A 15505-nucleotide genomic window follows, 5' to 3' on the forward strand; every position below is an offset into this window, starting at 1 on the left:
CCAGTTCCACTTTCCCTTTGTTTCCTTTCCAAGACCCTTTCTGTTTAATCTGCTTCCCTTTTTTAAATCCTACTAAATATCCTTTTAGATAATGTTGCCATTAGGTTTTGATTGGATTAAGAAAGCTAGAGTAGACAAGATATTCAACTTTCCTACTGAATACAAACTTTAATCTGTCCCTGCTCACATCCATCAAAAATGCCTCTTAAATGGAAATAACACATTATCACTAGTTTGATTCCTGGCATTCATGATTTGGGCAAAATACTATCAGTCCCACACATTTTAAAACCCTGGTTTTCCTCTTTTTTTCATCAGCACCACCACGATTTGTGGAGAAACTCAGTGACATTTCCACTGTCGTCAGTAAAGAAGTTCAACTGCAGACGACCATTGAAGGCGCTGAACCCATTTCAGTGGTGTGGTTCAAAGATAAGGGGGAAATTGTTAGAGAAAGTGACAACATATGGATTTCTTATTCGGAAAACATTGCAACCTTACAGTTTTCAAGAGTGGAACCAGCCAATGCTGGAAAATACACTTGTCAGATCAAAAATGATGCTGGGATGCAAGAGTGCTTCGCCACACTGTCCGTTCTTGGTTAGTACAAATATGATGTTATCATGCATACAAGGCACACACGCACCAGGATCTGTGTTTTCCTTAGTTTTTCAGTTTGAGTTTAAAATATGGATATCTTTTATATTTCATTCCAGAACCTGCAACAATTATAGAAAAGCCGGAATCCATACAAGTTACCACGGGAGACACCTGTACCTTGGAGTGTACAGTAGCTGGCACCCCTGAACTCAGTACTAAGTGGTTTAAGGATGGAAAAGAGCTAACAAGTGACAACAAATACAAAATTAGCTTCTTCAACAAAGTATCTGGCCTTAAGATCATCAATGTAGCACCAAGTGACAGTGGGGTGTACAGTTTTGAGGTACAGAACCCTGTTGGCAAGGACAGCTGCACAGCTTCAGTGCAGGTTTCAGGTTGGTTGATTTCTTGGGCTTTTCATTTATCATTAGAATAATGTAGTTCCTGATTTTCATGAATGTATATGGGTAGCTCCATCTTATATACATGTCTGACATCTTCTGAATCAGCAAATTCAGAGGCAATACCATCTGTAGAATTAGAAGAAAACTATGTTCAAAAGTTATATCCCTTTCTTTTGGAAGAATTTCTAAAATGATGATAGGAATGAAACATAGTTCCTGGATCAGGTTAAAGCAATCTTTACTTATGCTGAGATAATTCACCACATAATGCTTCACGGCAAAGAGAGAACAAAATCCTCATCAAGTCAACCATCACATTTTGCCCACTGATTCTCCAAGCTTCTGATAGTGTGAACCCATGGGGGATTTTCTGATACCCTCACAAAAGAGCCAAATGTATCTAGGGATTATTCCATCAAAAAGACAGTTCTCTCTTTAAGTCATTTGATAATTGTCATCTTTTGTTTTTGCTTAATATATTTTTTTTTTGTATCACATTCAGACCGAATCGTTCCTCCTTCATTCGTAAGAAAATTGAAAGAGACAAATGGTCTAACTGGTTCCTCAGTTGTAATGGAGTGTAAAGTCTATGGGTCACCTCCAATCTCTGTCTCCTGGTTCCATGAAGGAAATGAGATCAGCAGTGGAAGGAAATACCAGACCACCCTGACAGATAATACTTGTGCTTTAACTGTGAACATCCTGGAAGAATCAGACAGTGGTGACTACACATGTATAGCTACTAATATGGCTGGTTCTGATGAATGTAGTGCTTCTTTGACTGTGAGAGGTCAGTTTACAAAACAGTAAAATAGAATTGCATTTCATGGCTTATTAAGCATGTTTGTCATAACAAGTCACACATCCTAAATCTTTTCTGGTATGTGCTTTTGTGTTTAGAGCCACCATCTTTTGTTCAGAAACCGGATCCCATGGATGTTTTAACTGGGACCAATGTAACTTTCACAAGTATCATAAAAGGAACACCTCCTTTCAGTGTTAGCTGGTTCAAGGGTAGCAGTGAACTAGTACCAGGGGACAGATGTAACGTGTCTTTGGAGGATTCAGTTGCTGAACTGGAGTTGTTTGATGTAGAAACATCACAAAGTGGAGAATATACTTGCATAGTTAGCAATGAAGCTGGCAAGGCTTCTTGTACAACACATCTCTACATAAAAGGTTTGTCAGAGTGCTCTTCTACATTTATATGATTAGTAATTAGATATGTCTATGTATGTATATGTGTTTGATATTATATTTTCAATTTGTTCACTTTAGCCCCGGCCAAATTTGTGAAGAGGCTGAATGATTACAGCATAGAAAAAGGAAAACCACTGATCCTAGAGGGTACATTCACTGGAACACCTCCCATTTCGGTTACCTGGAAGAAAAATGGCATAAATATAACTCCTTCTCAGAGGTGTAACATAACTACAACTGAAAAATCAGCAATCCTGGAAATCCCAAGTAGTACAGTAGAGGATGCAGGCCAATACAACTGCTACATTGAAAATGCTTCTGGAAAGGATTCCTGTTCAGCACAAATACTGATACTAGGTTTGTCATGATTGCATATTCTTATCTTTGTATACAATCGATGATCTGGCACGTCTCCTTCATGACTGATTATCTCTCTTGGCTGCAGAACCACCGTATTTTGTTAAACACTTGGAGCCGGTTAAGGTGACTGTTGGAGACTCTGCCTCTCTACAATGCCAGCTTGCTGGAACCCCTGAAATTGGGGTATCCTGGTATAAAGGAGACACGAAATTGAGACCCACTGCGACCTACAAAATGCATTTTAGGAATAATGTTGCTACACTGGTTTTCAACCAGGTTGATATTAATGATAGTGGAGAATATATCTGCAAAGCTGAAAACAGCGTGGGAGAAGTTTCTGCATCAACTTTCCTTACCGTTCAAGGTGACTGCTGTATTTTTAAAGTAAACGAATATGTGTTTCTTTTGAACAAGATTTAAAATGTCTGGGGAGGGCCTTGTTCTTAGGAAAATCTTTCCAAAGGCTAAATATTCTGCTTAAGTAATCCTATCTACAGTTAGTGGCTTATCTTTTTCTATGGATTTTACTGAGAGAGCTAATATGACTAAATCTTTAATTGGAAGGATTATGTAATCATTTGCCTCTATAATTAAATCTTTTTTAAAAATTGACCATGTATTTTTAAAATTCCACCCCATAAGTATCTCATGCAAATTATTAGAAGGTAGTCTTTAAAGTTATAGGAATCTGCTGCTTGTCCAGAGACATGCCTTAAGCCAACCAATTGCTTTACTGGTTTTCAGATTGTTTGGCACCTACTGTGCATTAGGGTTGGTCTCAGAGTGAAACTTTTGCTCCAGAAATCTATAAGATTTTCTTTATCTCCAAGTTCATTCAAGAGACATGAATAATTCCCAATTTTTAATAGAAATCACATATATATGTGTGTAGATAGATAGATAGAGATAGAATTGTGAGAAGAGTATTTAGTAGATTAAAGTGTTTGTTACTTTTATTCTGTTTCTACAGAGCAAAAGCTTCCACCATCATTTTCTCGACAATTGAGAGATGTTCAAGAAACAATTGGCCTGCCAGTTGTTTTTGACTGTGCCATAAGTGGATCAGAACCTATCTCAGTGTCTTGGTATAAAGACGGCAAGCCATTGAAAGATAGCCCAAATGTACAAACATCATTTTTAGACAATACAGCCACACTCAATATTTTTAAAACTGACCGGAGCCTTGCAGGCCAGTATTCTTGCACCGCTACAAACCCTATAGGCTCTGCTTCTTCTAGTGCCAGGCTCATTCTCACAGGTAAGTGGATTCTTAAACTTTTATTTCTATAATTAAAGTCTTGTAATCAAATATGAAATTAGGGAGAAATCTCAATTTCAGTAAACTGACATTGTCCAGATACTGAGCCTGAAATCTTGTCTTTCTGCTCCACTTTTAGAAGGGAAGAACCCACCCTTCTTTGACATCCCTCTTGCCCCTCTGGATGCTGTGGTGGGAGAAAGTGCTGACTTTGAGTGCCACGTCACAGGCACACAACCGATAAAGGTCACCTGGGCCAAAGACAACAGAGAGATACGAAGTGGCGGAAACTACCAGATTAGTTATCTGGAAAACAGCGCCCACCTGACGGTCCTCAAAGTAGACAAAGGAGATTCTGGACAATATACCTGCTATGCTGTGAATGAAGTGGGAAAAGACTCTTGCACAGCTCAGCTGAATATAAAAGGTATCCTTTATTTTGCAAAAGTGTCATCATTTTGTAGTGTATCCTAAGGGGGTAGTTTTTATGACGATGGATGCAATTTAGAACAACATTTTTAAACAATTGAAAAGAAAATGTCTAAGAGGAAATAAGTATCTAGAGAAAAAGTGATTTTTTAAAATCTGTATTTCTTTCTTTTTTTGTGACAAGGTCTTACTCTGTCACCCAGGCTGGAGAAGAGTGGCATGATCTTGGCTCACTGCAACCTCTGCCTCCTGGGTTCAAGTGATTCTCGTGCCTCAGCCTCCTGAATAGCTGGGATTATAAGGATGCACCACCACACCCAACTAATTTTTGTATTTTTTGGTAGACATGGAGTTTCACCATGTTGGCCAGGCTGGTCTTGAGCTCCTGACCTCAAGTGACCCACCCACCTTGGCATCCCAAAGTGATGGGACTACAGGCCTGAACTATGTACCCAGCTTAAAATCTATAGTTCTAAAACTTTATATATTCCAGATGATACTGAGACTACCACTTCTTTTTACAAATTTTTGGTTCTAAATGGCCAAGAGTTATTCTTATCATCCACCTTGTAAGTCAAAGAACAGTTTAGAATAAGCTGTGGAAGGAGACTGACATGTTTACGAACATACACTGATATAGTGTATTGTTAGCCTTGATTTTTAGCTAAAAATATGAGGGATTTTTTTTCTTGAAAAGCTTCATATTAGTAATATGCTTCTGGATTCTACTTTATATATCCTTTCAATTTCTTACAGAGCGGCTCATCCCACCAAGTTTCACTAAAAAACTCTCAGAGACAGTAGAAGAAACAGAAGGGAATTCTTTCAAGCTTGAGGGACGTGTGGCTGGTTCCCAACCTATAACTGTCGCCTGGTACAAAAACAATATAGAGATACAACCAACTTCTAACTGTGAAATAACATTCAAGAACAACACATTAGTGCTGCAAGTCAGGAAAGCAGGCATGGATGATGCTGGTTTGTACACGTGCAAAGTGTCCAATGATGCAGGCTCTGCTCTATGCACATCTTCAATTGTCATCAAAGGTGAGTTATCCTCACAGCCCCAACCTGTTGTGTTTTTCCTCACTGCCTGTTATACAGCCATGTGCATTTCTTATGATATCCTCACCAAGTAAGTTATAAAAAATATAAATACATGTTATTTAGCTGCGTATTTATTACTCCATGTGTTTACTAAAAATATGTATTACCCTAATTTAATTATGTAGCTCCCCAAAGGAGGGGCCATTTAACAAATGGACTAATATTTTAGGTTTCTAAATCACATCTCAAAATTCCCTTAGGTAGTTAGAAATTTCAGCATACTCTGAAATGTGTGCATACGTGACACACATATATTTTTATGAAGCACATTCATTGTGAAATTTTTTTAGTGTTCATCACCAAATGTCACACTAACTTGACTTATTATGAGTTATGTCACAGTCTGAAATTTTCTCTTTTCTAAGTACATTTTTAAAGGATTATTGTTTAATGTATATTGCCCAAAGCTTTTGAAATGTAATATTAATATTAATCCCAAACAAAAGGGTAACATTTGCCCCAAAAGAAAAATAATGAGTAGAAAGATTGCATATCATTATGGAAGATGTATTTAAATACACAATCGTAGCTTGAGACAATGAAATAGACCATGTTGTTTAAGAACATATTTATCTGCTTCTCTTCACTGTAACGGCTTGGAGATAATTAAAACATAGCTTCATCAAAGTCACGTTAAAAACTAACTTCCTAGAGCAGCTTGGAATTAATTACCAACTCTGATGATCTGGTTGGCTATCTCAGAGTGCACAGATAGTTATTATTAATAGGTTAATATCACTAATAAGTAATATTAAGTAATATTAATATCACTGAGCTGTCTTAAAATTTCAATTTCATCACTCATTTAATGGAATTTAGATGCACTTAGTTTTAAAACACATTTAATAAAATGAAAAATACATACTTAGCAGTGGCTTATATTCATGATTTACATTCATGATGGTTTTATCATGGGCAGATAAATGCTTTCTATAGAATTCTGAGGTTATTTATAAAAATTTTCTAAAGAGTAGACATCAGAAATTTTAACCTTTGTAATAGCAAAAAAATTAAAATGGCCTTTTTCTTTCTAGGTACAGGTCTCAGAACCATTGAATAAAATCATTACATAATGCTGAGTTGTACATGGTCTTCCTATCATGTTACTTATCAATGTCTTCATCACTGGTTTTCAGCTAAACACTAAGCTTCAACTCCTAATTCCTTGGGCTAAAATTGGATTTTAAATCCTACTGTGGCTGCCTTTAATAGCTAAAGATGAACATCAGAGAAAATCACATATTAATATGTGGGCTCATATATTACTCAAATGCTGGCTTTCTTTCCTAGAGGGTAGCAATCATTGCTGCTGTAGATAAGCAGAATTCCCAAATAAGCCCTTCATTTTCAGGGTTCAGCAAAAACACAGCTGTACACAGGTTTGAGAGAATTAATAGTGTGCTATATGGCAGAGAAGTTTATAGTAACTGCCAACGTCTGCAGTGCTTAATCAGGACATGGATGCTCAGGCAATTTGTGGGCAGCGTGTCATGTGTTCTTTGCTTGTTTTTAAACCTTTATGTTTTTAAAAAATAGAACAAATTTAAACTATTGTCTTTAGAGAGGCATAAACCAGGCATATAATTCTGTTCTACTACGGCAACCAGTGTTACACATTAGAGGCAAAACAGTTTTTATTTGTTTCTTTAATGGAATTTAACATTTTTGCCTTTGTGTTCCTCATGAAAATACCTTTTCAATTCCAGAACCTAAGAAGGCACCTGTATTTGATCAGCACCTTACTCCAGTAACAGTGAGTGAAGGAGAATTCGTACAGCTCAGCTGCCATGTCCAGGGATCTGAGCCGATTAGGATCCAGTGGTTGAAGGCTGGTAGGGAAATAAAGCCTTCAGACAGATGCAGCTTCAGCTTTGCTAGTGGGACAGCTGTGCTGGAACTCAGAGATGTAGCTAAAGCCGATTCGGGAGATTATGTGTGCAAAGCTTCAAATGTGGCTGGAAGTGACACTACCAAATCAAAAGTGACCATTAAAGGTATAGACACCTCGAAAGTATTATGTAGCTCAAGCCAGCAACCACTCATGTTTATTTGCTTATTACAATTTCAATAGAAATGGAATTAGATTTTTAGAAATATCAGTTGTTGCTCATCTGCAATTTGTAGACTCCTTATTATAACTGAAATATCAGATAATTTAACAGAAATAATTTCAATACAATTTATCTGAAATTACTACATGTTTGCCACTTCATTTCTTGAACTTCTTTTCGCTATATCCAATAAGATGTAATTAATGCAGTTCCAAAAATGATGCTATAATAATGTGATAGAAAGTAAGCTGGTGTGATACACCTGGAAAAAATAAAATTAAGTCTAAAAATATTGACACTACTGATATGATTATAATTCAACTTTTGATAGCTATCGTTAGTATAAATGTCTGAGAAACTGCTTTATCTTCTGTAACTCACCCTCACATAGAGAGAAAATTCTGCAATACTTACTTATCACGTGGCCAACCTCCTGAGGCTTATTTTACGAAAGGGAATATTTATTACAATTTTGAAGTGATTGTATTAACAAAACATGTAAATGTTTTTTCAGACAAACCAGCTGCGGCCCCAGCAGCCAAGAAAGCTGCGGTAGATGGGAGACTCTTTTTTGTGTCAGAACCTCAGAGTATCAGAGTCATAGAAAGTAAGTGTACTTCACGAAAAGTACATGTTCATCTGTCTGGTACCTTTTACTCATGATTTAATTCTAGAAGAACTGATTTTAGAAAATTACATTTTTATTCATTTGTTTTCATTATTCCTTAGAAACCACTGCAACTTTCATTGCAAAAGTTGGAGGCGACCCAATCCCAAATGTTAAATGGACGAAAGGGAAGTGGAGGCAGCTGAACCAAGGAGGTCGCGTCTTCATCCAGCAAAAAGGCGATGAAGCAAAACTGGAGATTAGAGACACCACAAAAACTGATTCTGGGTTATATCGATGTGTGGCATTTAACAAACATGGCGAAATTGAAAGTAATGTTAACTTACAGGTGGATGAAAGAAAGAAACAAGAGAAAATTGAAGGCGATCTTAGAGCCATGCTGAAAAAGTGAGTTCAATCAAAACCGCAGGTGGTCCAGTCAGCCCTAGGTATAAAGGAGTTCCGCATCCACAGTCAACCAGCCCTAGTGGAAAATATTAAAGGACAGAAAATTTAAAAACACAAATAAACAATATAGCATAACAACCATTTACAGAGCACTTACTTTGTATTAGATATTATAAGTAATCTAGAGATGAAGAATATGGGAGGATGTGCATAGGTTACATGCAAATACGATGGGATTTTATATCAGGGACTTGAGCATCTGGCCATGGCCTCCTGGAGCCAATCCTCAATGGATACAGAGGGATGACTGTAATATCCCACTCACAAAAGGAGTCTCTCAAGAGGTATGGGACATCCATTTCAAGATTCAGGTTGTTAAAGAACATGGGCATACAGACATTTTAACAGGAGCAGATAAGCAAATATACAATATTTGGGTGTTCTTGTTTCATTAGAATCAATTTCAGAATTTAAGAGAACGTTTTAAGAATGAGGTGAATGTCTATTAAGATTTTTAAACAAAAAGAAATGGCCTATAAAGAAACCCTAGTATTGTCTGTGCCTAGGGAGGAAATTTTTGTTTCTATGTATGATTTCTTATGTTATGAATGGTTCTCTAGAACAACTGTTTTAAACATTTTCCATAATTATCATGTATTTCAATATGATTTATTTTTCAACGTAATTATTGAAATAAATCCACATTCAATTTCCACACCTCTTTCATGATACATATACTATTCTATTAAAATTTTCCATTGCAATTATTATTTTTCCTGATATTATAATTCATTAACTAGGCTCTTTGGTTATAAAGTTTACAGAAATACTTCCATTATTCTTTCCTTTCTTAAAATTTTTGATTCAAACACCTGTATTTTATAACAATGGTCCTAATCCATCTGATCTTAATCCACTCCAACTCCAAGCCCACACTTTTAAATTGTTTCACAGCTAACATGGTAAATTAATATTTCTTGCATAAAGAACACAGGAAACCTTCATGTAATGCATACTCTTTGAATGATGATAGACAATTAAAAATAAATAGAAGACAGGTGATTTATCCTTATTTTTTAAATTTTATTTAGGACTCCAGTCTTAAAGAAAGGAGCTGGGGAAGAAGAAGAGATTGATATCATGGAACTTCTCAAAAATGTTGATCCTAAAGAATATGAAAAATATGCCCGTATGTATGGAATCACTGACTTCCGAGGTCTTCTTCAAGCATTCGAACTGCTAAAGCAAAGCCAAGAAGAAGAGACACATAGACTGGTATGCTTCTTCATATATAGCATCATCCTAAAAACGATCACAGTTGAAACATCTAACATATTTCCTTCGAATTACCAGAATCCTACAGTTACCATTTAATAAAACCTAATCGGCATCCAGAATGGAAGTTGAATATAGTCATGTATCCTCTAGATCAAATTTTGTTTTATATGTAATACTTATCATTTTTGTTCTTCTCAGGAAATTGAGGAAATAGAGAGGTCAGAGAAGGACGAAAAGGAATTTGAAGAACTTGTATCATTTATTCAGCAAAGACTGTCACAGACAGAGGTAAAAAGAATTATGCTGATAATAAAATGAACAAGTTATTATTGAGTATTGTTATAAGGGAAAGAGTAACAAATGGGTTTTAATTCTTTATTCTTCTAGCCTGTCACTCTGATCAAGGACATTGAAAATCAGACAGTTTTGAAAGATAATGATGCCATCTTTGAAATTGATATTAAAATTAATTATCCAGAAATCAAGCTTTCATGGTACAAAGGAACTGTAAAACTGGAACCCAGTGATAAATTTGAAATAAGCATCGATGGTGACCGACATACACTCAGAGTCAAAAATTGTCAACTTAAAGACCAGGGCAATTATAGATTGGTTTGTGGTCCACACATCGCTAGTGCTAAACTAACTGTAATTGGTAAGTCAGAAAAGGCTTATAAAATGTTTGTCAGTTTTAAATTACTGTTGAGCACATCTGCATATGATATTGACCAACACATGTGTTGTATCATATGAACAGAGCCTGCATGGGAACGGCATCTTCAGGACGTGACTTTGAAAGAAGGCCAGACTTGCACCATGACATGCCAATTTTCTGTACCAAATGTAAAATCTGAATGGTTCAGAAATGGCAGGATCCTTAAACCGCAAGGTAGACATAAAACAGAAGTGGAACACAAAGTCCATAAATTGACCATTGCGGATGTTCGAGCAGAAGACCAGGGTCAGTACACCTGCAAATATGAAGACCTTGAAACTTCAGCAGAGCTCAGAATTGAAGGTGCGTGAACACTAGGGCATTTTTGTGGTACAGCATAGATCAATGTCAAACGTTGTGCAGGACCCCTGCAACCCTGCCTTTAGACACATGTTAAAGTGGTCATGTGTTCTTACTTCCCAACTCGTGTTCTCGTAGTATTCATTCACATCTCAAAGTTAATACAAAAGCACATGGGAAATATTCAGATAAGTGTCAATTATTTTGCATAGTTCTTACAGATTTTAATCTCGTCTAAGATATAATCTTTAATAGTTATTTCTGTTTAAAGTCTAAACTTCATGATTCTCATATTTAAGATTGTGAAAGAAATCTAGAAAAGGACAGGATCTCATAGATGTAAATCTGGAGGATCTCAGCTAGGAACTGGTATTTTGTTTATGGGACCTAGTCTGACTTTCTCTGTAAAAAAATTATGTGAATAAAATTAACATGTCATGTGCAATTAGCAGCTATTTTTCAAAAATATTTATTTCATTTTCAGATTATGTTTCAACCTTCTGAATCTCTGAAATTAAGTGAAATCTCAGAATTTAGGAGTAATGTTTATTTCCTAATTGATTATAAACATTTTCCAAAGACACCTTCAAACTATATTGAGAAAAATTTTGGCTATAATAGTAGCATCTGCTTTCAGCTATTGATGCCCATTTGTAGTTGCTGAAACAAAAATATATGACATTTCATTTACATAAACATGTCAACTTTTCTGACTTACCTTGTAATGAATATCAGTGACTGGCTGTATTTTCAATGGTTTTCAAGTTAAAGGTCCAACTGCAAGTACTAATTATTTTTTTAAATAATTGATATTTTTAATATGATTCTTTAGTAAATAAAGCTCACCAGAGGACTGTGATTCTAAGATTTTATGGTACCATCACACATATAAGAACCTCCCCTCCAGCCTCTTCTAGAAAACACTCCTGCCATTTTTTGTGTGTACCCAAATGTACTTAAAAAACAGATTTCTGAACTCTAAATTTTCTTTTTTTAATTGAAAAGTGCAGATTTCCTATTGAGTTTGAAATTTTTTTAAGGAAAAGTTATACATATTAGATAAACAATTCTAGATCCCAAATAGCAAATATTATGTTACTGAGGTAAAAAAAGAATTTCACAGAGGAATAAGTTATAGAGTACAATTAAGTTTGTGTACCCTAACACTTTTAAAATTTAACTTTAGGTCATAAACTCTCTTTAATATTTCCTTTATATAAATATTTTAAGGATTCTCAATAATTTCTTTACACTTTTCTACATTCATCCAGCAGGAATACACTTAAGAATTGGGATAATTTTTTGTTAGTAATGCAAAGAGCATTTCTTCTCATTTTGGATTTTCATACTTTTCTTACTATTTTATAACTGGGTACAATGATGGAGATTTTAAGTATCTGAGATAAAAGCAAGTAAAAGAAATTCGTCTCTCTATAATCTAACTTTGAACTCTCTTTGTATTTAAACAGCTGAACCAATTCAGTTTACTAAGCGCATTCAGAACATTGTGGTGAGTGAGCATCAATCTGCCACCTTCGAGTGTGAAGTGTCCTTTGATGATGCCATTGTGACTTGGTACAAAGGACCAACAGAACTGACAGAGAGCCAGAAATACAACTTCAGGAATGATGGCCGCTGCCATTATATGACCATCCACAATGTGACCCCAGATGATGAAGGTGATTTCATTGACAGTTTTCCAGTGAATGTAAAATTTAAGCCTCTTTGGTTTTCTGTATTTCTACCCTTGTGTGTGCTCATACTCTAATCCCATCTAGAATACTGTTTTAGAAAAGGCAAGTGTGAATAAACACATACATACATTGAAGTAAAGAAGTGTTATTTGCAACATACAGAAAACAAAAGTTGGATGATTTTTCTCCCTAGGCGTCTACTCAGTCATCGCCCGGCTGGAGCCAAGAGGCGAAGCGAGAAGCACAGCAGAGCTGTACCTGACGACGAAAGGTGAGGAGGCGCCATCTGAAAGCCACCCCGCCGTCTCTGAAACGCGTCGCCTACCAATACCATTCTTAACACGAAACTATCATCTTTTTATTTTGCAGAAATCAAACTTGAGCTGAAGCCTCCTGGTAAGTTGTTTTGTAAAAATCAATTCCTGCTTACAATAAATTCAGCATAATTTTGTAAATCACAGAAGCCGAACTAAAATGTATAAGGGTTCTCTGGTGAGTAAAATATTTTTCAAGAAAAGTGTTCTTTACTGAAAAATTCAGTAAAATTACTTTCAGTCAAATAATAAAATGTCAGACTTTGTGGGTCTGGCAAATTAGAGATAATAAGGTCTCATCAGCTGATGCTAGAATCATGTCAAATAGAATGGCCACAGAATGAAACAAACTTTCACCGTGAATAAAACTTGTTTATGTGGTTGCATACAGAAAAATACTAATATTATTTTATCTGTATATTAGATTCTGCCATTAGATATGCCTGACATATCTTAGAGTCTAATAAATCAAACACATCTTAGTTGTCTAATACATAGCTTGTTCTCAGTCTCTCTATGCTAATCATTACACGCCCCTTTCCAGATATTCCTGACTCCAGAGTTCCAATCCCAACCATGCCTATCAGAGCAGTACCACCAGAAGGTAAGACCCAGCATCTCAACATCTAAGCTTGGAGCAGTCATATTCTAGCACTAGGAATTTGTACAAAATTATATGCCTATGACCAAACTGCAGCAGAGTCAGAACAAACCCTTCCATGTCGTATTCTTCAATGTGCAATTAAAAATTAAAGTAAAAATAAAAAGTAGTTTCAGTTTTACATAGATGCTACTTTTATTTGTTCTGACTGATGAATTGGTACTATAATACCTTTGAAGTTCTGAAAGAAATGTGTGAGGCTTTTCATTATACTTTAAACAAAATAAGAAACTAAAACATGTTACTAATGGCATTTATTTTCTTCAGAAATCCCGCCTGTAGTTGCTCCTCCTATCCCTCTTTTGCTACCAACACCGGAAGAAAAGAAACCCCCAGCAAAACGTATTGAAGGTATTATACCTCGTCTACCTAGATGTCTAAATAAGTTCACTGTGGGATACCGAAAATGTTGCTTCATACGACACATTGGCCCTCTAGTGATCAAGAAGTGGAATTGCCTTTCAAACTGTTAATTATTTCCTCTAAGTATTAGCTAACTAAATACATAAGACATGTGCATAAAACTCTGAAAATCATCAAACAAAATACCATGCTTGGTATTAAAATATTTTATTTTAATGGAATTGCTGAAACATTAGTGGAGAATTTATATTTCATATTTTCCTAACTACTATGTAAATGAAAAGAAAAAATTCTAGTGCAGCTTATGAAAGTAAACCATAGTACTTTGTAGTCAAATTGCAAATTATAGCTTGAGGTTTTTTCCCAATTATAGTATTAACTACTCTTTAAAATTTACTATTTTGTTACAAAAAATATGATTTAGAATGCTTATAAAATATTCAACTTCTTTTGTACCTAAGTCATGAGTTTACCAATAAAGAGATCTTAAGCATTTCAAGGAACTGCTCCTCTCAAATACTCAGTAGAGAAATTGTACTATTTGTGTCCCAAAGCTTCTCAACTAAATTAGACAACAGATTTCCTGCGACTTTCTGGAGTTATAGGGAGTTCAGAAATGCTGTCGGAATTTTCCCAGCATGGTCAGAAAAAAATTCTATATGTCAAAATCATATTTTTCTATAGCTAAGTCACTATTACTGTAGTGAATTCGAGAGTTTGACATAGTAGGCCCCTCTAATTCCTACTATAATTGGCATTAAACACTTGACCTATTTTTCAGCCAACCTCAGAGGAAATTTAGTTAGGAACTTCCAATTTGTGACTAATGTGACCTCAATAGCAAAGAGAATCATTTTTAAGATTAATTTGAACATAAACATTTTATCTAGCTGTGAGAGCAGGGAAGAACAAGAATCAACAATCATAAATTGGATTTCCATTTCTATTTCTGTTGTCAAAAATAATGACTTATCTTAAGGAATGATTTGTTCTTTCACTGGTGGTATCAACATGGCTAAGTCTGAGTACTCACTGTGAAATCTGAGAAGTTAAATAATGTTTTAAAAATTAAAAAAGATTGTTCTTTACTCATGAATATGAGAGGCTATAATCAAGTATGATTAGGAACCTTGTTAAGGTGTAACAGCAGCAACAACAAAGGACTTTAAACCCACTTGTTACTCTTCCTCCTAACACATTTGATTTCAGCCCTAAGTGAAACAACGATGAAAAATGGGTACTTTTCTGTTTATGATATCACTTAGATTCACAATCCATATTTTGAAAACTTCAACTGTCAGCAGACATAAAATCAGTGAAGATGTAAGATCACAGTACATTTTCTATATCCGTCCAAAACCATTTTTTTTTTTTTTGCATGTAGTCCAAGATCTTTCCAAAACAAATATCTTGTGGTAATGTGCAGAATCTCACTACTATCAGCAGATGGAAAAATAAAATATTTCAGTTAAATTCCTAGTTTCCTGAAAGCATTTTAGTTACTTACACCAGAAATCTTCTTTTTTAGTCACCAAAAAGGCTGTAAAGAAAGATGCCAAAAAAGTTGTTGCAAAGCCCAAAGAAGAGGTGACACCACGTGAAGGTATTGTAATTAATTAATCAAAAAGCAGTCTTAAGACTTTTTACTTAGCTAAAACGTTTAAATTCTAAATAGTGGAGGGTGAAAGAAGGGTAAGAGTTTGCAGTCACAAAATGGTACCTCACCCTTGGCTCACTTTCACTCTCTTCTTTGACT

General features: G+C 35.4%; 1 protein-coding gene across 1 annotated transcript in view; it reads left to right on the forward strand.

The window, feature by feature from the left end:
* Window positions 1-15505, forward strand: part of LOC101030681 (titin) — a 271305-nt gene that overhangs the window by 92574 nt on the left and 163226 nt on the right. Inside the window, 22 exon segments of the mRNA XM_074399411.1 lie at window positions 319-600; window positions 717-995; window positions 1507-1794; window positions 1905-2183; window positions 2283-2561; window positions 2650-2928; window positions 3535-3822; window positions 3962-4249; window positions 5008-5298; window positions 7065-7352; window positions 7924-8016; window positions 8139-8424; window positions 9516-9699; window positions 9901-9990; window positions 10090-10357; window positions 10460-10720; window positions 12187-12396; window positions 12605-12682; window positions 12781-12807; window positions 13270-13329; window positions 13654-13737; window positions 15278-15352. Of these exon segments, the coding sequence (XP_074255512.1) occupies window positions 319-600; window positions 717-995; window positions 1507-1794; window positions 1905-2183; window positions 2283-2561; window positions 2650-2928; window positions 3535-3822; window positions 3962-4249; window positions 5008-5298; window positions 7065-7352; window positions 7924-8016; window positions 8139-8424; window positions 9516-9699; window positions 9901-9990; window positions 10090-10357; window positions 10460-10720; window positions 12187-12396; window positions 12605-12682; window positions 12781-12807; window positions 13270-13329; window positions 13654-13737; window positions 15278-15352 (4557 nt within the window).

Source organism: Saimiri boliviensis, chromosome 5 (genome assembly GCF_048565385.1).
Source record: "Saimiri boliviensis isolate mSaiBol1 chromosome 5, mSaiBol1.pri, whole genome shotgun sequence".
Lineage (NCBI taxonomy): Eukaryota > Metazoa > Chordata > Mammalia > Primates > Cebidae > Saimiri > Saimiri boliviensis.